General features: G+C 38.5%; 1 protein-coding gene across 2 annotated transcripts in view; it reads right to left on the bottom strand.

Annotated features, from left to right (window-relative positions):
• The window catches only part of LOC119878661 (ankyrin repeat domain-containing protein 26-like), a 31,079-nt gene extending 15,592 nt beyond the window's left edge, over positions 1–15,487 (bottom strand). Inside the window, exons 1-3 of one of the 2 annotated variants that reach the window (XM_038589251.1) lie at positions 15,333–15,487; positions 3,609–3,823; positions 1,489–1,717 (exon numbers count right to left, since the gene is read on the bottom strand). In XM_038589251.1, the coding sequence (XP_038445179.1) occupies positions 1,489–1,717; positions 3,609–3,823; positions 15,333–15,443 (555 nt within the window). In that variant the 5' untranslated portion in view covers positions 15,444–15,487. The remainder of the gene's footprint in view (positions 1–1,488; positions 1,718–3,608; positions 3,824–15,332) is intronic. The other variant, XM_038589250.1, reaches the window with a different exon arrangement.
• Between the last annotated feature and the right edge of the window lie 6,069 nt (positions 15,488–21,556).

The following is a 21,556-nucleotide window of genomic DNA, read 5'->3' as shown; positions in this document are numbered from 1 at the left end:
ATACTATCAAAATCATAAGCCTATGTGCATTGATTGAAATGGGTATTTTAACAACAATGATACATAATGGAAATGGGTTGTTATTAAAGGCTCCCTATCACTGCCATCTTAGTCATCAATCATTCAAGTGATGGCATCAAGGTAAATATATGTGAATTTCATTTGAAATATCCAATTATTTGTGGGGTGCCTGGGTGGCACAGTCAGTTAAGTGTCAGAATCTTGATTTTGGCCCAGGTCATGATCTTAGGGTCATGAGATCCGGCTCCACTCTGAGCATGGAGCCTGCCTAAGAGTCTCTCTTCTCTCTTTCCCATTGCCCTTTACCACCTGCTTGCTTTCCTTCATTTTCTCTCTCTCTCTCTCTCTCTCTCAAAACAAAAAAAAAAGAAAAGAAAGAATCAAATATTTCTTTGACTTACTTATTTAGAAAATCTCTACAGTTGCTCAGCAAGCCATTTTATAAAAATTGAAATAGAAGTAATATAAGTTAAAAAAAAGGTGTTATAAGAAAGCAATTAGGGATGTGCTCTCATGTAAGAAAATGCCAAAACTTACAACATTTTTTAAACTGTTTTATTTATTTATTCATAAAAAGTACAGAGAGAGAAGCACAGACATAGGCAGAGGGAGAAGCAGGCTCCCTATGGGGATCCTGTTGCGTGACTCAATCCCAGGACCCCTGGATCATGACCTGAGCCAAAGGCAGATACATGCTAAACCACTCAGTCATACGGGTGCCCCCAAAACATAGAACTATCAATTTAGTGTTACAAGTTTATTTAATTCATAAAAAGGACTTACCGTGGAATCGTTAAAATCATAAATATCCCTACATGGTTAAGCGTTTGGATTCTAATCATTCACTTATGCATAGGGGTGGAAAATTGGGTTACAGCAAACTTTAAACATATTATAAACTATTGCTAATCAGAGAATAAGTCAAAGCATCTAAGTGTACTTTGGGTTAGTAGGTAATAATATTTACTTTCCAAAATCCAATTTAACATAGCTTTTCAAGGAAATGGGTCTGTTTGGGGGTGCCTTGGGAACTCAGTTGGTTAAGCATCCAACTCTTGATTCCAGCTCAGATCATCATCTCGGAGTCATGGGATCAAGCCCTGAGTCAGGCTCCACACTCAGTGGGGAGCCTGCTTGAGATTCTCCCCCTCCCTCTACCTCTCTCCCCACTCATGGGCACACTCTCTTCTCTCTCAGATACATAAAATCTTTAAAAAATAAGAAGATAAAAGGTGTCAGTTTAGTGGTATTTATTGAATAAAGTTAATAATAGGTATCTCTTGACAATAAGAGCTCCAGGAGCTTAAAAAAATACCATAAAATTTCTGTCCCATTTCCTTATTAGCACAAACCAGTATAACTTTTACTTAATGAGTATTATTCAGTTAACTCAGAATTTCACCAAATTAAAAACAAAAATTTTATTGGAAATCTGAAACTCAAGAAAAGAAAGATAATATAACTAACCTTGAACAAGTGAGTTTCAATGCTGCTAACTGAAGTCTGCGGCCTTGAGGTAGGAATCATTACATTTTCTCTTGGAGTAACATTTCTATCCAGCAGTAAACTACTAGTCAAATTTCCAACAGAAGGCCCTTCCAAGACTGGTCCCATAGTAAGAGTGCTGTGGAAAGGTCTGTTCTGCTGTCTCTCCACCAGATATTTGGTAGTGATATCTGCCAGCCTCTCATTAGTCCTGTGAAGATTACACAACACAAGTGCTTAGTATTTTATTTCTACCCAAATCATTCCTGCATGACCTGCATTTTTTTAAGTTTCCATAATAGCAAACAGAATGTGCCAGTAAACAGTGTTTTAACACTGAAAATGTGACAGAGCAGAGCTACTATATATATTTATAGGTTTAAAATTATTCCAAAGGAGTATATATGATTCCAGGGATAACTAACTAACAAGAAATTCAAATTAGGGGAGGGAAAGAAATGGCTGACAGTGATGCACATGGATTGACAGGTAATACTTGCTACCTTCTGGAATGGCTGTAATTACAAGATTCTGGAGAATGCCGTTACACATATTTGTATTTAGTAAACCAGTTTGAACATAAAAATAAACCATCCCTCAAAGACATTTTCAAGGATGTGCTTTCACCACTCTTGTACATTTTACTCATTGCCTCAGAGAAATTGAGGGTTTCGCACCGAGGAATACCTCAGACCAACAACCTCTAGGGGCCAGGTAGATGGCAGAGCAGTGATCAGAAGGACCGAAACAGCTCCAGAGGCAATTAGCTGATAACACACTTACCAAGGCCCTGGAAGTAGAATCTGCCCTTTTTGTCTTCCACACACCCCCTCATGCCCACCATGATGCTATTTTTAGCCACGTTGGGATTTATACTGCCTTTCACCCCAGTGTGAATCTTTCTCTGTTTCACATGTATACTTTTATATAAAGTAGAAAACATACAAAGGTTTCCCCCACCCTCAGGCTCTCTAGTAATAATACCAAAGACACAATCAAGAAAGTTAATTTACCAACCTGTATAGTATTGGCACTTGATCTTTTGGGTTAAAGGTGTAATCTTCCAAAAATGAACTCATTAATATTTCTATTTAGGGTAATTCTGACAAAAAATTTTATAGTAATATGCTGTCTATATACCCACTATTTGCTTCGATGTGGATGGAACTGGAGGGGAGGGTATTATGCTGAGTGAAATAAATCAATCGGAAAAGGACAAATATTATATGGTCTCATTCATTTAGGGAATATAAAAATTAGTGAAAGGGAATAAAGGGAAAGGAGAGAAAATGAGTGAAAATATCAGTGACGGTGACAAAACACGAGACACACCTAACTCTGGGAAACAAGGGATGGTGGAAAGGGAGGTGAGCAGGGGGTTGGGGTGACTGGGTGATGGGTACTGAGGGGGACACTTGGGCGGGATGAGCACTGGTTGTTATGTCATATGTTGGCAAATTGTTATGCAACATGTTGGCAAATTGAACTCCAAAAAAAACAAAACAAAACAAAACAAAAAACCTTTTAAGTAGGGTTGTAAAGATGCAGGTATGTGAATCTGCTCTTTCCACTATAAATTTTATGAAGTTTAAATATAGACACGTATTCCCAATGAAAATTTAGTGTTCTAATTGAAATATACCATAATTGTAAAATACATGCTGGATTTTTAAGACTTCGAATGAAAAAAATATGAAATATCTCAGTAATAATTTTATATTGATCACAAGTTGAAAGGATATTTTTTGACGTATTGTGTTAAATAAAATATATCAACTTTAAAAAAATAATATGCTGTCTAAATTATAAAGTTTTAAACAATTAGTTTGTAAAGACAACAAGATAGAGTAACTGAAAATATTAACGGGAAAAAGTAAAATCATATACCCCCCCCACACACACACACAAAAAGAGGAGAGAGGCAAACTATCCTGGATGAACATAAAATGGTAAGTTTACTTACAAACGTTATTTTCCAAAATTATACTATCCAGTTGGCTTTCACTTCCTACTAATCTCATGAACCCATCTCCCATAAAAATTATGCTTTAGAGGCAAATCAATAAGCTAAATCTATTTTCATTGATTCTGTTTTAACTTACTTGCTCAGTTTTTTTGTCAATGACATTCGCATTTCTGATTCTTCTAGGTAGAGTTGCCTGTACTTTTCCAATTCTATTTTAAGTTCCTGAGAATTTCTTATTTGGGATTGAAGTTCAGATTCCAGCTCTTTAATTCTGAGTGCCACTTGACTTCTTATTGAAGCATCATGACTTGCTCTTAACTGCTCTAAGTTTTCTTGAGATGCTGCTTGTCTCTAAAGCAAATTAAAAGCACAGTTTTAAAACAGCTAAAACTTGAGTAATTATAGTATATTTCTTTCCTTCAGTTGGGACTCAATGATTCAGAGAGCAATTTTAAATGTGTAAAAAAAAGCTGAAGTGTAAAATATTTATCACCAATGTCACCTGAATTGAATCTGAATGATAAAAATAAAGTTTAATCATTCTTATATTAGTACTCATGCAATCTGATACTTCAAAGAACAAGAGAATCAATTAAAAATTTTAAAAAGTGCATAATACAACTTGAGAATAACCTGTTTCTTGATTTCTGCTCAGAGCATGTTCTCAGTCAGAGGTCCTGAGGCCAAGCCCTGTGTCGCACCCAGTATGGAGTCTACCCAGGATTCATTCTGTCTCTCTGTCTCTCTGTCTCTCCCCCTCTGCCAATCCCCCTGCTCATGTTCAATAAATAAATAAGGAAATAAATAAATAAATGAAATCTTCAAAAGGAAGAATAACCTAGGAATGGAACATGGAGCCCAATGCAGGGCTTGATTTCACAAACCTGAGACCAAGACCTGAGCTGAGATCAAGAGTCTGCTGCTTAACCAACTGAGCCACCTAGATACTCCATGGTAAAAGTTTTATTTTTTTAAATTTATTTATTTTTAAAGATTTTATTTTATTTATTCATGAAAGCCAGAGAGAGAGAGGGGCAGAGACACGGGCTGAGAAGGAGGCTCCACCCTGGGAGCCCGATGTGGGACTCGATCCTGGGACTCTAGGATCACGCCCTGGGTCAAATGCAGGTGCTAAAACCACTGGGCCACCCAGGAATCTCCATGGTAAAAGTTTTATTTTATTTTATTTTTTTCCCCATGGTAAAAGTTTTAAATCACAATTTTTTCTTTTCCTCTTAATAGTCTTGTTTCAGGGGATCCCTGGGTGGCTCAGCGGTTTACCACCTGCCTGCGGCCCAGGGTGTGATCCTGGCATGGAACCTGCTTCTTCCTCTGCCTGTGTCTCTGCTTCTCTCTTCCTCTCTCTGTGTATCTCCTGAATACATAAATAAAATCTCAAAAAAATAGTCTTGTTTCATACATACTGGTCATAAATCATTCTGAAAGATCAATTTAGTGAGAATAATGATGAAAACTGAAATCTTTACAGGGAGGAACGAATGCCTCCAGAAATATACCAAACAGATTGCTGTAAAGGAAGCAGAGGAAACCTACACAATGCATATAACCAAAGTGTAATTTGTAATGAAATAAATGAAAGCATATCACAGATCAATAAACTAATCCTGTAAAAATAGATTGACTTCTTTTAATCTTTCTTCTACAATCAATCTTACTCTCTGGTCAATCTCCCATTTATAATACTTTTCTACTTGAATGCCTTGTACCACATTGACTTCTGCGTGACTTCTGAGGTTTACTACTTTTTCTTCCAAGTTCTTTTTAATCTGTTTTAGTTTTTCACATTCCCTCTCTGTTGCTTTCGTAGATAATAACTCCTGTAGAAGAACTTGATTTTTTGCATCCAGGTCTATACATTTTGAAGATGCAGTTTCAATATTGCTCTAAGATCACCAATCTCCATGAATAGAACAATACAGTTTGGAAATGGAATGAAATTAGCTTAACTCAAAACTATAACCAACATTTTAAAAAACATTTTATGTTTAAGTCTCTGTACTGAACCGTAGGCTCGAATTCATAATGTCAAGATCAAGAGTCATATGCTCTACTGACTGAGTCAGCCAGGTGCTCCCATTTTAAAATAAATTCATTTGCAATAAAATATAATCTATATTGTAGTAGAGTCTTAGAATGTGGAACCCTGAAGCACTTAGAAAATTAAGAACAAGTGTTAAAACCACTAGGAGTTACTAAAAAAGATCTCTGCTATCATTGTCTTTGCCACACAACATTTGTACTTCATTTTATGCTTTTATTTTTCTATGACTGCTTCAGATCTTTCCTCCATAAAATAACTGTAAGTCACCTCTTAGTATAAAGTCTCTTATATAGGCAAATTGAATTCAAATAAAATTTTAAAAAAGAAAAGAAAGTCTCTGGCCCCTTCCCCCATCCTAACACAGCATAATTTTTAAAAATTATTTATTCATGAGACACATAGAGAGAGACAGAGATATAGGCAGAGGGACAAGCTCCACAGGGAGCCCGATGAAGGACTCGATCCCAAGGCCCTAGGATCATGCCCTGAACCAAAGACAGATACACAAACCACTGAGCCACTCGAGTGTCCCAATGAATACTCCCATTAATTTTTAAAAGTTTTAGTAATATCATATTGACTTATGTAGGTCTGAACCAATAAATGCTTCCTAAGAGAAGACTTTGAAAATAAGACTCTAATTATTGAATCTATAAATACTGATTCTAAGCCACAAGCCTTTTTCTGAATTACAAATGATTTACATTAATTTGAATTGCATTCCCAGGAGAAATGATTCTCAGGATTAAGAAACCACACCTCTCAGTATAAAAATTTAGGGAGATGAAACATATACTTTCGGACAAAAAAAAAAAAACAAAACCACCTAATTGAATAGTATTCTCTTATAATCCTCTGTTACTCCCACAAAACAAGGGAACATACTAAGCACCAAAAACCACCACTGAAAAACCTGACAGGGTTTCAGTGATTCTGAGTTGGGAAGAACTTCTTTCTTCTGGATATGATTGATAAGACAGGGGTAAGTGGATGTGGTGGTTTTATAAATTTTTTGACACTTCTCCCATGATAATCCCACCCCTTAAAATGTGCTGACCTTAGTAATTGGTTTCCAGTGAATAGAATTCGGCAGAACTGCTGTGTGATTTTTTTAAGGCTAGGTTAAAAAATGTGATATAGCTTCCATTGACATTCTTCTTCTAGGGAAACTAACCCTTAGAATCTAGCTGCTGTGGGAAGCCCAGGCCACCTGGTGTGTCTTCATGTAGACATTTCAGCTGAGACTGACCCAGCTAACGTCCTTGCCAAAAGCCAGCCTCAACAGCTAAACATTTGCATGAATGTGATTTTAGATGATTCTAGTCCCCAGCTTCCAGTCATCTCAGCTGACACCAAATGAAGAAGAAATGAGTTGGCCTTACTCGGCTTTGCCTAAACTAAACACTTGTGAACCAAATAAATGCTGTTTTGAGCAACTAGGTTTTCAGGTGGTTTATGATGCCGCAATAAATAACTGGCACAGAAACTGATATTAAACATGGGGTGCTGACATTAAAATATTTAAACCTGAACCTCCTTTGAACCGAGAGGTAGGTAGAAACTGAAAGGATGTAGGGAAGAGTAAGAATGAAAACCAAAAGGGCTTCCAACAGACTGTTAATGGAAACCTGATGGCCCTTGAAGAGGCTGACAGTAAAGGTTCCAGGCAAGTGAAGAAAATGACACTAGAGGAAAAGGAACTTGCGCCACAAACCACTTGAAAGTAAAACGGGACACAAAAGATAAACTAAACAAGGTCTATGCAGTATGAAAGACCCAGACAAACTGGGTGCAAATATTTTGTCCACATTTATAGCCTTTCCATATGCTGAAATGTCAAATAATGCTAAAATGAATTGCATCCTGGGTCAAGAGCAAATCCAGGAAAACATGGCCTATGGATGAAGCCAAGATTATAAAAACTTTTGTTAAGACCTCAGAAGGATTTCAGGTATGCCTCAAATTTCTTTTAAGGATCTTAAGAGTATGAGCTTCACAGGAGAGCCCAGTTGAAAAGTTTATCTCAAAAAGATCTGCGAGACTGGCTTTTCTACTGACATAAAATCAATCCATTGATTCTCACAGAAAAACTCAAGAAGTTAAGAAAATTATAGCATCAAAACCACTGTTTGCGAGCTTGGACTAAAAGAGACCTAGATAGCACGGACTGAAAATAGGCCTTTGGGTCTTAGAAGTCCCCACAGGGAGGCAGCAGGCTGAAAACACAACTGCAAACACAGGTCATTGGACAGAACCAAGAGCTCAGAGAGGATAGACAGCAAAGAGCCATGGAGAAAAATTTCCATGGTTTCAGACTAAGTCTGACTGAAAAATGGACAGCATGCATCAGGCTGCATTTCAAACCTGCTATGGTCTAGTGTGACTTCCATCTTCTTTCTGAATGGAAGAGTCTTTAGCAAGTAACCAGAATGTTGTGTTTTCAATAGTAGAGAACTGTTCTCTTTAATTCTCAAGTCTTCATTCCTATTGAGAGAACCTGCACTCCAGGGACTAAAATTTAGACAACATAACCCTGGCACCTTATCCCCGCTGCACCTGATTAAGATGGCAAGATCTTGGACTCCATCCTGAACCCGATGCCATGATAACTGAGATTTGTCGGAGGTACTGGGAGGAGGTGAGTGCATTTTTCATGTGAAAGGAATATAGAACACTGTGGCCAGTGGGTAAATTACACTAAAAATTGCGTTCTTCATGTGTTCATAGGTGTTCCAGTATTCCATTAAAACTAAACAAAACAAAAAGACCGTGGGCTAACCTTAGTGACTTGCTACTAACGAACAGAATATGGTCAATGTGATGTTGTGTGTATTCCAAGGCTAGGCTACGAAAGGCAACACAGCTTCTGCCCTGTTCTGTATCTCAGCCTGCTTACTCGGAATTTAGCCCCTCCTCTTGTGAGGAGGCTCAGGCCACAAAGAGAGTCCAGGTGTGCCAGTGTAAGCATTTTGGCTGCCTGCCCTAACTATAAATCTAGGCAACAGCCAGCATCAACAACACCAGACATGAACTTTTTCTCTTGGTTTTTCCCCATTTAGGAGGACATTATCTGTGCATTTTTTCATATATTCCCTTTATTATGTTGAGGTATGTTCCCTCTTAAACCTACTTTGTGGAGGGTTTTTATCATGCATGGATATTGTACTTCATCAAACGCTTTTCCTACATCTATGGAAATGATGACGATTCTTCTTTCTTTTATTAATATGGTGCATCACACTGATTGATTTGCAGATACTGAATCACCCGTGTAACCCAGGAATAAATCCCATTTGATCATGGCGGTGATTTTCTTAATGTATTGTTAGATTCAGTTTGCTACTATTTTGTTAAGGATTTTTGCACTAGAAAATTGGCCTGTAATTCTCTTTGTGTTGTCTTTATCTGGTCTTGGTGTCAGGGTAATGCTGGCCTCATCAAATGAATTTGGAAGTTTTCCTTCCTCTTCTGTTTTATGGGACGGTTTGAGAAGAACGCATACTAACTCTTTCTTTAAATGCTTGGTAGAATTGGACTCTGAAGCCATCTGGTCCTGGACTTGTGTTTGTTCCAAGTTTTTGGATGAGTGATTCAATTTCTTGGCTGGTTAGCATTCTGTTCTACTTTCTTCCTGCTTCAGTTTTGGCAATTTATATGTTTCTCGGAACTTATCCATTTCTTCTAGGTTGTCCAATTTGTTGACATATATTTTTCATAATATTCTCTTATAATTGTTTGGATTTCTGCAGTGTTGGTTATTCTCCTCTGTCATGTGTGATTTTATCTGGGTCCTTTCCCTTTTCTTTTTGAGAACTATGGCTAGAGCCTTATCAATTTTATTAAATTTTTCAAAGAACCAGCTACTGTTGATCTGTTCTATTTTTATTTGTGTTTAGTTTCTATATCATTTATTTCCACTCTAATGTTTTTTTAAAGATTTATTTATTGGGGCGGGGGGGAGGGGCAAAGGAAAAGGGAGAGAGAGAATCCACCAGTAGACTGAGGTTGGAGGCTGAAGCAGGCTTCAATCCCAGGACCCTGAGAACGTGACCTTAGCCAAAATCAAAGAGTTGGTCAGTTAACCAACTCAGCCACCCAGGACCCCCATTTTTCCTCTAATTTTTATTATCTCCTTCCTTCTGCTGGCTTTAGGTTTCATTTGTTGTTCTTTTTCTAGCTTCTTTAGGTGTAAGGTTAGTTTGTGTTGAGATTTTTTTTTTTTTTTTTTTGCTTCTTGAGGTAGGCCTGTATTGCTATATATACTTCCCTCTTAGAATCAGTTTGGCTGCATCTGAAAGGTTTTGGGGGGATCCCTGGGTGGTGCAGCGGTTTGGTGCCTGCCTTTGGCCCAGGGCGCGATCCTGGAGACCCGGGATCGAGTCCCGCATCGGGCTCCCGACATGGAGCCTGCTTCTCCCTCCTCCTCTGCCTCTCTCTCTCTCTCTCTGTCTATCATAAATGAATAAATAAATATTAAAAAAAAACATTAAAAAAAGGTTTTGGACAATTGTGTTTTCATTTTCATTTGTTTCCATGTCTTTTGAAATTTCTTCATTTATTTCCTGGTTGGCCCACACATTGATAGTACGATGTTATTTCACCTCCATGTATTTGTGGTCTTTTCAGACGGTTTTTTGTAGTCCACTTCTAGTTTCATAGTATTGTGGTCAGGAAAGGTGCATGGTAGGACTTCAATCTTTTTGTACTTCCTAAGGCCTGTTTTGTGGCCTAATGTATGATCTAGTCTAGAGAATATTCCAGATCTGTATTCTAATTTCATTTATTGCACTCTTCATCTCAGATTCTTTTTAAACTCTTCTATCTCTGTTGTAAGGGTCTCACTGATGTCTTCCATTCTTTACTCAAGTCCACTGAACATCCTTATGGTCACTGCTTTAAATCCTCCATCAGGCACGTTATTTCTCTCTCTCTCACTTAGATCTCTGGCCCTGTGGCATTATCCTGTTCTTTCATTTGAGATAAATTCCTCTGTCTTCTCATTTTGTCTAGGTCTCTGACAGTTTCTCTGGGTTAGAAAAGCCAGTTATGTCACTTGTTCCTGAAAGTAATGGACCACTGAAAATGGTCCCGTAGTGCCCAGGGCCTGGTGCTTGAGGGAGGGTCTCCAGGGTGTGTGGCATGCACTCTGCTACTGGGTTCTGGCTCCTCTATCCCTCAGGCCAGTCATCTGAGAGATAGGCTCTCAGTATCTGCTGTGGGCAGTGTTTGGTACTTGGCCTGAATCTAGCAGGTTTGAACTAGCTTGCGAAATGAGACCTGTCACAGTCCACTGGAACTGAGACCCTGCAAAACTCTGGTCGGGACACATGGTGTCCGCAGGGGTTTGTACTGGTCTTCTGGGGGAAGGGCTTGCTGTGCTGGAACTGAGGCAAGCATGATTCAAAAGGGCAGTTCCCCTGGAGTGCAAACGGGTGGTGGCTGGTGTAAGCAAGTTAGGCAGCTGGTGTCAGAGTGGCACTGATTCCCACAGGTGGCTCTGTGTTTGTGCTCAGGGCCAGGGGAGGGAAATGGCACCAGCCAGCTGCTTCCGTTCTGTGTGCCTCTCTCCAAGTATAGTGCCCTACACCTTCTACCAGTAGCCAAGCCCAATAACCTTTAAAATTCCAGGCTTTAAGCCCTCCATAGTTGCAAGAACTCAGGAAATTCAGCCACTCTCCTTTTCCAAGCCAGTGGCTACGTGCATTCCCAGGTGTTCTCTCCTGCCCTTCGCTGGGACCACTACTCCCTCCCATCTGCTGCAGATAGGATCTCTTTCTCTTCTAAACTATATCTCTGTACTTCCGACTTTCTTTAAAGTGGCCTCTTCTCTCTCTTTAGTTGTGACCTTTGTTCTGTCAGTATTCAGGTAGATTTCTGGGGTATGTAGGATGAGTTGATAGGTATCTAGTTGTATTAGTGGGATGAGGTGAGTCTAGGCTCCTCCTACCCTGCCACCATCTTCCTTTCTCTAAGACATTTTTTCTAAAGAATCCCTTCAATTACAAATTATTAAAACTAGACAAGAACTCCTCTTTTAAATTTCCCCTCATGTTAGGGGAGAAAAACGACTGGCAAGCAGAGAGACATGTGATTTGAAGTATAACAGCTGAACAACTAGTAAAAGTTTAATAAGCAAAACGGAACCTTTTATCTGAATTCAAGTAACTGCAATTCTAAAAGAAAGGCAGCATTGAGTGCTTTTAAATCAATAATCTTCATTCTCCCTTCATCAGTGATGACATAAGGAGAACGTTATGGAATAATTTCTAATCTTTTCATTAGCGAAACAAATGTATTGTCCTTTGGCACACTTAAATTAAATATAATTTCTCCTTTATCTTACTGCAAGCTTATTTTTCAGGGGAGGTAGTAAGACTATCTCATCTTTATATCGTACTAGAATGCTTCTCCATATCATATAGGTTCACTTTGAAATTTTTTTGTGATTCAAATTGCTCGCCTACTATTTGTCTCTGATAATTTGATTGTTTTTAAAAATATTTAATTTATTTATTCATGAGAGACACACACAGAGAGACAGAGGCAGAGACACAGGCAGCGAGAGAGGTAGACTCCATGAAAGGAGCCTGACGTGGACTCAATCCTGGGTCTCCAGGATCACGCCCTGGGCTGAAGGCAGTGCTAAACCACTGAGGACCCGGGCTTCCCTGATAATTCAATTAAATGCAACAAGATATTTTACAGGTGTATTCTTGACATAATGTAATGAAATGTTTATTCTATTAATTACGTATTGACCTATCAAAGTACAGCTATGCATATCTTTCTATTTCAGTAAAAGAAGATGGATACAGGCAACTCTGTTTTCCAAGAATGTAGGATCTGTGCCAAGAACGGGATCGGCGCCAGTCTTGTATGCACAAGAACCAGGTCAAAAGAGTATCTAATTGTGAACTTTAAGATGATGGATTAGCAAGACTTCCAAACAGGAAGGCTGATAACCCAGAGTTAATCCTTTATATCCTAGATGGTGAAATCTATGGGTGAGTCTATGCATTATAACAAGTTAATAAAACACAACGAAGTACATAGTAGACAGTGGATCCTACAACCAAGACGATGGAAATGGATGCGGGAGGCACTGAGTGAGAAACTACAGGTATTACTGGAGAAGAGAAACGGGACTCTATCTTTTTGAGCCTGGCTTCTCATTGTGTCAGGTAGTCAGCAAGACATAAGCTGGCAAAAGGCTCCTTCAAAAAGTATAAGTCTCTACAGGAGTAAAGTTAGGTTCTACTACATTGACTTATTACATAATTGTAATATAAATGAGTGGTAATTTGCAAGAGGACTAGGAAAGAATTCTCATAAAATTTGATTTGGTAGTGGCCTAAGGATAGACATATAGGTCAATGTATTAGAATTGAGAATCTAAAAATAAACTCTCAAATTATAAGGGGATCCCTGGGTGGCGCAGCGGTCTGGCGCCTGCCTTTGGCCCAGGGCGCGATCCTGGAGACCCGGGATCGAATCCCACGTCGGGCTCCCGGTGCATGGAGCCTGCTTCTCCTCTGCCTGTGTCTCTGCCTCATTCTCTCTCTCTCTGTGACTATCACAAATAAATAAAAAAATTAAAAAAAAAAACTCTCAAATTATGGTGGATTGATTTTCAACAAGGGTGTCGAGACACTAAAATGGAATAAGAATAGTCTTTTTAACAAATGGTACTGAGACAAATGGATATCCACACACAAAGTAATAAAATTAGACCTCTACCTCACAACATATGTACAAACTTAACATGAAATATTAAGAGCTAGGGATCCCTGGGTGGCACAGTGGTTTGGCGCCTGCCTTTGGCCCACGGCGCGATCCTGGAGACCCGGGATCGAATCCCACATCGGGCTCCCGGTGCATGAAGCCTGCTTCTCCCTCAGCCTGTGTCTCTGCCTCTCTCTCTCTCTCTCTCTGTGACTATCATAAATAAATAAAAATTGAAAAAAAATATTAAAAAAAAAGAAAAGAAATATTAAGAGCTAAAATTATAAAACTCATAGAAAAAACAGGTGTGTATGTTCGTGATTGCATTTGGCAACAGTTTCTTAAATATGGCATCAAAAGACAGAAACAGATTAAGGATTTCATCAAAATCTAAAAAATAAAAGCTTCTATGCTTCAAATGTAACCATCAAGCAAAAGTGAAAAGGCAAGGTGATGAATAAAATATTTGAAAATCATATCCCTGATAAGGGGTCTGTAGTTAGGATATAGATAGAACTCTTACAATAATGAAAAGACAGTCCAATATAAAAATGGGCAAAATAAATGATTAGTTCTTTAAGCAAGATATAGAAATGAATAATGACCACATATAAAGTGAGATGCTCAACATCACTAGTTCTAAGAAATATGCAAATTAAAACCACAAGACAGATGGAACTCAACAAGTGTATTATGCTAAGTGAAATAAGTCAGAGAAAGACAAATACCATATGATTTCACTCCTATGTGGAATTAAGAAAAAAAAAAAGCCAACAACAGATGAACATAGGGGAAGGTGGAAAAAAAGGAGAGAAAGAGAGGCAAACCATAAGAGACTCTCAACCATAGAGAATAAACTAAGTGTTGCTGTCGAGGTGGGCAGGGGGGACTAGATGAGTGATGGGTATTAAGGAAGGCACTTGTACTGATGAGCACTGGGTATTTAAGTGAGGAATCACTAAATTCTACTCCTGACACCAAGATTACATGATATGTCAACTAACGAGAATTCAAATAAAAATTTGAAACAAATGAAAATACCCCTACAACGTGTCATTTTACACCCAATAGAATAGCTATAACAAAAACAACAGATAATGACAAACATTGACAAGAATCAGGGAAAATGAGAATCCTCAAACACTGGTGACATAAATGTAAAATGGTGCAGCCAGTTTGGAAAATAGTCTGGCAGTTCCTCAAAAGGTTTAAACCAAAAATGTTAAAGGTCCTTTAACATATGAACTAACAATTCCATTTATAAGTATATACCCAAGAGAAGTGAAATGTTCACGCAAAAGCTTGTACATGCGTATTCACAACAGCATTATTAACAACAGCCAAAAAGTGTAACAGCTCAAACGTCCACCAAATGATAAATACATAAATAAAACGTGGGCTGTCCATATGGTGGGATAGTATTCAGAAATAAAAAAATAATAAAGTTCTGACACATGGCACAAAATAAATCTAAAAACATGCTAAACCAAAGAAGGCAGTCACAAAGGATCAAATATTTGGTGATTCCATTGAGATGACCTGTCCAAAATCAGCAGCAAATCGATAGAGACAGAGACTAGAACGGTGACTACCTATGGCTAAGAAGAATAGGGAGGGGGAAACTAGCATGACGGTGCCAGTTAAAGGGCATAGGGTTTATTTTTACGGTGACAAAATGTTCTAAAATGGATTGTGGTAGTCTTTGAATATGCATCTTTTTTTTTAATTTTTTTTTAATTTTTTATTTATTTATGATAGTCACATAGAGAGAGAGAGAGAGAGAGAGGCAGAGACACAAGCAGAGGGAGAAGCAGGCTCCATGCACCGGGAGCCCGACGTGGGATTCGATCCGGGGTTTCCAGGATCGCGCCCTGGGCCAAAGGCAGGCGCCAAACCACTGCGCCACCCAGGGATCCCTGAATATGCATCTTATGTTCATTATATCTCAATAAAGTTATTACCAAAAATATATATCAAGTATGTAAGATTACTAGGAAAATCTGTATTTTACTGCTCAAAGCACAGAGGGATTTATTTCCCAATGATTTTAGAGTCCCAAAACTAATTAAAAATTACCTTCTGTCTTAGCATATTAATCTGAATTTCCATTTCCGTTTGACTGGTTTTTAAATCTCCATAGAAAGGAAGCTCTCCATTTTCATATTTACTTAATATCCTTCTTAACATGTTTATTAAGTGGTTCTTAAGCCTGCAGAAGGTATAGAATGAGTAAGTCAGGTCCTTTAAGAAGAAATATTTAATACTTATTTAAATAGATAATAGGTTCTATCACATAAACAAATCTATACTTATGATATCTCATTTGTTCCAATCTCTCATTGTTTGAGAGAATACCAACTAAATTACATTGCTAAGTAAAAAAATATGGAAAAGATTTTTATGACACATATGGCAGTTGAAGGGTTAACAGGGTAACTATATTAAGAGTTCTTGTAAGTTATTATTAATATCTATTTTCAGTATGTGAATATAAAAATTAATCTATTATTAGGTAGTAGAGGCTAGTAATCCACGGTGAGGAAGAAAAGCATCCTCATCTATTAATGTTTTATAAAGACACAAAAATACATTTTGGTACCCACCTACCCCAGTCTAAAAGAAGGAAAGAAAATACAGACAAAAAACATCAAAGGAGATCATTCAAAACAGAAAGAGAAACAGGAAAGAAAAATATTTATAAAGTTTGAATTCAGAGGAAGAAGGAAGAGGCAGAGCTTTAGAAGAAAGGAAATCAGCAGAGAGAGAATGTATGATGATGGCCTATGAGACTGTTTTAAACAAAAATCTAATACCTTGGCTAGTACATTCTTAGGAAAGTGAAGGATGCCAAACAATGCAGAGAAACAAAGTTGAATGACAGAAAAGTTTTGGCGGATCAGAGCAAAACTTAAATACTCAGCAAATAAGCAGAAAGGAAGCCAGGTGGGAGCTTCAGAGACATCGGAAAGACTTTTTTAAAAATCTGAGTAGTGAAGTTGCTCATTTTATTCTTCATGAAGTCAGACATGTATTTTTGTATGAATGACATATTTTATAACTAGAAAACGCAGGAAGAAAATGTAAGCCACTTGAGTCAGAGATGGCAGAGCAAGAGGAGAACATAGTTTTGTCTGATCCCAGAAATTCAGCCAGAGAGCTTTCAAATCATTCTGAACACCTGTGAAATCAACCAGACATCTAAGGAAAGAATTGCAGCATTTCTACAAATAGAAAAGTGACCACTTTTTGCAAGTCTTGGTTAACTTTCACCTTCAGAGTTACATTCTATTCTTTCACCGTACTTAATTTTATTTCTATATACATGTAAGTCCTGCTTGTTTTTCCTTTGGGATATATTTCTCTAACAAAAAGACATAGGATATGGTATATTGCTCAGTTCTGTTCAACTGGGTGATAATATCTTTTTTTACAATTTATTCATGATAGTCACAGAGAGAGAGAGAAAAAAGAGAGAGAGAGAGAGAGAGGCAGAGACATAGGCAGAGGGAGAAGCAGGCTCCATGCACTGGGAGCCCAACGTGGGATTCGATCCCAGGTCTCCAGGATCACGCCCTGGGCCAAAGGCAGGCGCTAAACCACTGCGCCACCCAGGGATCTCTGATAATATCCTTTTTATTTTGACTTTTAATTTCCATTTTTACACTTACATTCTAGACTTTCCTTGTATTTAATTTTATTTTTGTATATATACAAGGTTTCCTCTTAACCATTTGGGGATGCAATTTCTATATTCCCCAAATGAATAAGACCATATAATGTTTGTCCTTCTCCGATTGACTTACTTCACTCAGCATAATACCCTGCAGTTCCATCCATGTCGAAGTAAATGGTAGGTATTTGTCGTTTCTAGTGGCTAAGTAATATTCCATCGTATACATAGACCACATCTTCTTTATCCTTTCATCTTTCGAAGGACACCAAGGCTCTTTCCACAGTTTGGCTACTATACATTGCTGCTATAAACATTGGGGTACAGGTGTCCCGGCGTTTCACTGCATCTGGATCTTTGGGTAAATCCCCAGCAGTGCAACTGCTGGGTCATAGGGTAGATCTATTTTTAAGTCTTAGAGGAATCTTCACACAGTTCTCCAGAGTGGCTACACCAGTTCACATTCCCACCAACAGTGTAAGAGGGTTCCCTTTTCTCCGCATCCTCTCCAACATTTGTTGTTTCCTGCCTTGTTAATTTTCCCCATTCTTACTGGTGTGAGGTGGTATCTCATTGTGGTTGTTGTTTCTTTTTCCCTGATGGCCCCTGATTCGGAGCATTTCCTCATGTGCTTGTTGGCGGTGTCTATGTCTTCCTCTGTGAAAATTCTGTTCATGTCTTTCGCCCATTTCATGATTGGATTGTTTGTTTCTTTGCTGTTGAATTTACTACGTTCTTTATAGATCTTGGATACTAGCCCTTTATCTGATAGGTCATTTGCCAATATCTTCTCCATTCTGGAGGCTGTCTTTTAGTTTTGTTGACTGTTTATTTTGCTGTTCATTTTTGCTTTGGTTTCTCTTGCCTTCATGGATGTATCTTGCAAGAAGTTGCTGTGGCCAAGTTCAAAAAGGGTGTTGCCTGTGTTCTCCTCTAGGATTCTGATGGATTCCTGTCTCACATTTAGATCTTTCATATATTTTGAGTTTTTCTTTGTGTATAGTTTAAGAGAATGGTCTAGTTTCATTGTTATGCACGTGACTGTCCAGTTTTCCCAGCACCATTTATTGAAGAGACTTTTTTTCCAGTGGATAGTCTTTCCTGCTTTGTCGAATATAACTTGACCATAGAGTCGAGGGCCCATTTCTTGATTCTCTATTCTTTTTCATTTTCCTAGGTGTCTGTTTTTGTGCCAGTACCACACTGTCTTGATGATCACAGCTTTGTGGTACACCCTGAAATCTGGCACTTTGATGACCCCAGCTCTGGTTTTCTTTTTTAATATTTCCCTGGCTATTCGGTGTCTTTTCTGATTCCATACAACTCTTCCGATGATTTGTTCCAACTCTGTGAAGAAAGTCCATGGTATTTTGATAGGGATTGCATTAAATGTATAAATTTCCCTGGGTACCATTGACATTTTCCCAATATTCATTCTTCCAATCCATGAGCATGGCATATTTTTCCATCTCTTTGTGTCTTCCTCAATTTCCTTCAGAAGTGTTCTATACTTTTGAGGGTAGAGATCCTTTACCTCTTTGGTTAGGTTTATTCCTAGGCATCTCATGGTTTTGGGCGCAGCTGTCAATTGGATTGATCCCTTAATTTCTCTTTCTTCAGTCTCATTGTTAGTGTATAGAAATGCCCCTGATTTCTGGACATTGATTTGGTATCCTGCCACACTGCTGAATTGCTGTATGAGTTCTAGCAGTCTTGGGGTGGAGTCTTTTGGGTTTTCTATGTACAGTATCATGTCAACCACAAAGAGGGAGCATTTGACTTCTTTGCCAGTGTGAATGCATTTTATTTCTTTTTGTTTTCTGATTGCTGAGGCTAGGACTTCTAGTACTCTGTTGAATAGCAGTGGTGAGAGTGGACATCCGTGTCTTGTTCCTGATCTTAGGGGTAAGGCTCCCAGTGCTTCCCCATTGAGAATGATATTTGCTGTGGGCTTTTCATAGATGGCTTTTAAGATGCTGAGGAATGTTCCCTCTATTCCTACACCCTGAAGAGGTTTGATCAGGAATGGATGCTGTAGTTTGTCAAATGTGTTCTCTGCCTCTATTGAGAGGGTCATATGGTTCTTGTTTTTTCTCTTCTTGATATGATCAATCACATTGATTGCTTTACGAGTGGTGAACCAGCCTTGCATCCCGGGGATAAATCCTACTGGGTTATGGTGAATAATCTTCCTAATGTATTTTTGGATCCTATTGGCTACTATCTTGTTGAGCATTTTTGCATCTGTGTTCATCAGGGTTATTCTCTCTACCTCTCCTTTTTGGTGGGGTCTTGGGTTTTGGAATTAAGGGGATGCTGGCCTCATAGAATGAGTTTGGAAGTACTCCATCTCTTTCTATCTTTTGGAGCAGCTTTAGTAGACTAGGTATTGTTTCTTCTACAAATGTTTGATAGAATTCCCCTGGGAAGCCATCTGGCCCTGGACTTTTGTGTCTTGGGAGGTTTTTGATGATATCTTCAATTTCCTCCCTGGTGTTTGGCCTTTTTGGACTTTCTATTTCTTCTTGTTCCAGTTTTGCTAGTTTGTGGTTTTCCAGAAATGAGTCCCATTTCTTCTAGATTGCCTAATTTATTCGCGTATAGCTGCTCATACTAAGTGTTTAAAGTCGTTTGTATTTCCGTGGTATTGGTGGTGATCTCTCCATTTTCATTTGTGACTAATTTGAGTCTTTTCTCTCTTGTTTTTAATAAGGCTGGCTAATGGGGATCCCTGGGTGGTGCAGCGGTTTAGCGCCTGCCTTTGGCCCAGGGCGCGATCCTGGAGACCCGGGATCGAATCCCAAGTCGGGTTCCTGGTGCATGGAGCCTGCTTCTCCCTCTGCCTATGTCTCTGCCTGTGTGTGTGTGTGTGTGTGTGTGTGTGTGTATGTGACTATCATAAATAAATAAAAAATTTAAAAAAAATAAGGCTGGCTAATGGTTCGTGTATCTTATTCTTTCAAAGAACCAACTCCTGGTTTTGTTGATCTGTTTCACAGTTCTTCGACTCTCTATTTCATTGAGTTCTGCTCAAATCTATTAATTGTCTTTTTCTGCCAGGTGTAGGTTTTATTTGCTGTTCTTTCTCCAGCAACTTTAGATACAAGATTAGCTTTTACATGTGGGTTCTTTCCAGTTTTTTGAGGGATGCTTATATTGCGATATATTTCCCCCTCAGGAGTGCTATTGCTGTATCCCAAGATTTTGAACAGTCGTATCTTCATTCTCATTAGTTTCCATGACTCTTTTTAATTCTTCCTGAATTTACTGGTTGACCCTTTCATCTTTTACCAGGATGGTAGTTAACCTCCACATGTTTCCATTTCTTCTAATATTCTTCTTGTGATTTAGTCCTGTTTCAAAGCATTATGGTCTGAAAATATGCTGGGGACAATCTCAGATTTTTATCATCAGTTGAGACCTGATTTGTGACCCAGTATGTGGTCTATTTTGGATAAAGTTCCTTGTGCACTTGAGAAGAACGTGTATTCAGTTGCATTTGTCTGTAAAGTTCTGTAAATATCTGTGAAATCCATCTGGTGCAGTGCATCATTGAAAGCTCTTGTTTCTTTGGAGATATTGGGCTTAGAAGATGTGTCATTTACAGAAAGCGACATGTTAAAATCTCCCCGTTTTAGTGTACTATTAGCTAAGTATGTCTTAATTTTGGTTATTAATTGACTGTTATACTTGGCAGCTCCCGCATTCGGGGCATAAATACTCATGATTGTTAGGTCCTCTTGTTGGAGAGATCCTTTAAGTATGATATAGTGTCCCTCTTCATCTCTCACTACAGTCTTTGGGATAAACTTTAATTTAGATGATATAAGGATAGGTATCTCTGGTTTCTTTTGAGGACCATTTGAATGGTAAAGGGTTCTCCAACCTTTTATTTTCAGGCTGTAGGTGTTCTTAGGTCTAAAATGAGTCTCTTATAGACAGCAAATAGATGGGTCTTGCTCTTTTTATCCAGTCTGAAACCCTGCGCCTTTTGATGGGGTCAATAAGCCCATTCATGTTCAGAGTTACTCTTGAAAGTTATGAATTTAGTGCCATCATGATACCTATTCAGTCCCTGTTTTTGTGGATTGTTTCCTTGGACTTCCTCTTTCTTTTACAGAGTCCCCCTTTATATTTCTTTCAGAACTGGTTTGGTGGTCACATATTCTTTCAGTTCCTGCCTGTCTTGGAAGTTCTTTCTCTCTCCTTTTATCGTGAATGAGAGCCTTGCTGGATAAAGTATTCTTGGCTGCAGGTTCTTCTCATTTAGGACCCTGACTATATCCTGCCAGCCCTTTCTGGCCTGCTAGGTCTCTGTGGAGAGGTCTGCTGTTATCCTAATACTTCTCTCCATAAAGGTTAGGAATCTCTTGTCTCTTGCTGCTTTAAGGATCTTTTCTTTATCTTTGGAATTTGCAAGTTTCACTGTTAACTATCGAGGTGTTGAGTGGTTTTTATTGATTTCAGGGGGCGATCTCTCTATCTCCTGGATCTGGTTGCCTGTTTCCCTTCCCACGTTAGAGAGGTTCCCAGCTATGATTTGTTCAAATATGCTTTCTGGTCCTCTGTCTATTTCGGTGGCCTCTGGAACCCCTATTAACCCTAAGTTAAACTAGATTTTTCCTTCTGA

The sequence above is a fragment of the Canis lupus genome, unplaced genomic scaffold (assembly GCF_011100685.1).
Source record: "Canis lupus familiaris isolate Mischka breed German Shepherd unplaced genomic scaffold, alternate assembly UU_Cfam_GSD_1.0 chrUn_S1787H1984, whole genome shotgun sequence".
Lineage (NCBI taxonomy): Eukaryota > Metazoa > Chordata > Mammalia > Carnivora > Canidae > Canis > Canis lupus.
The sequence above is the reverse complement of the archived record's forward strand: the minus strand, read 5'-3'. Positions and strand labels throughout refer to the sequence as shown.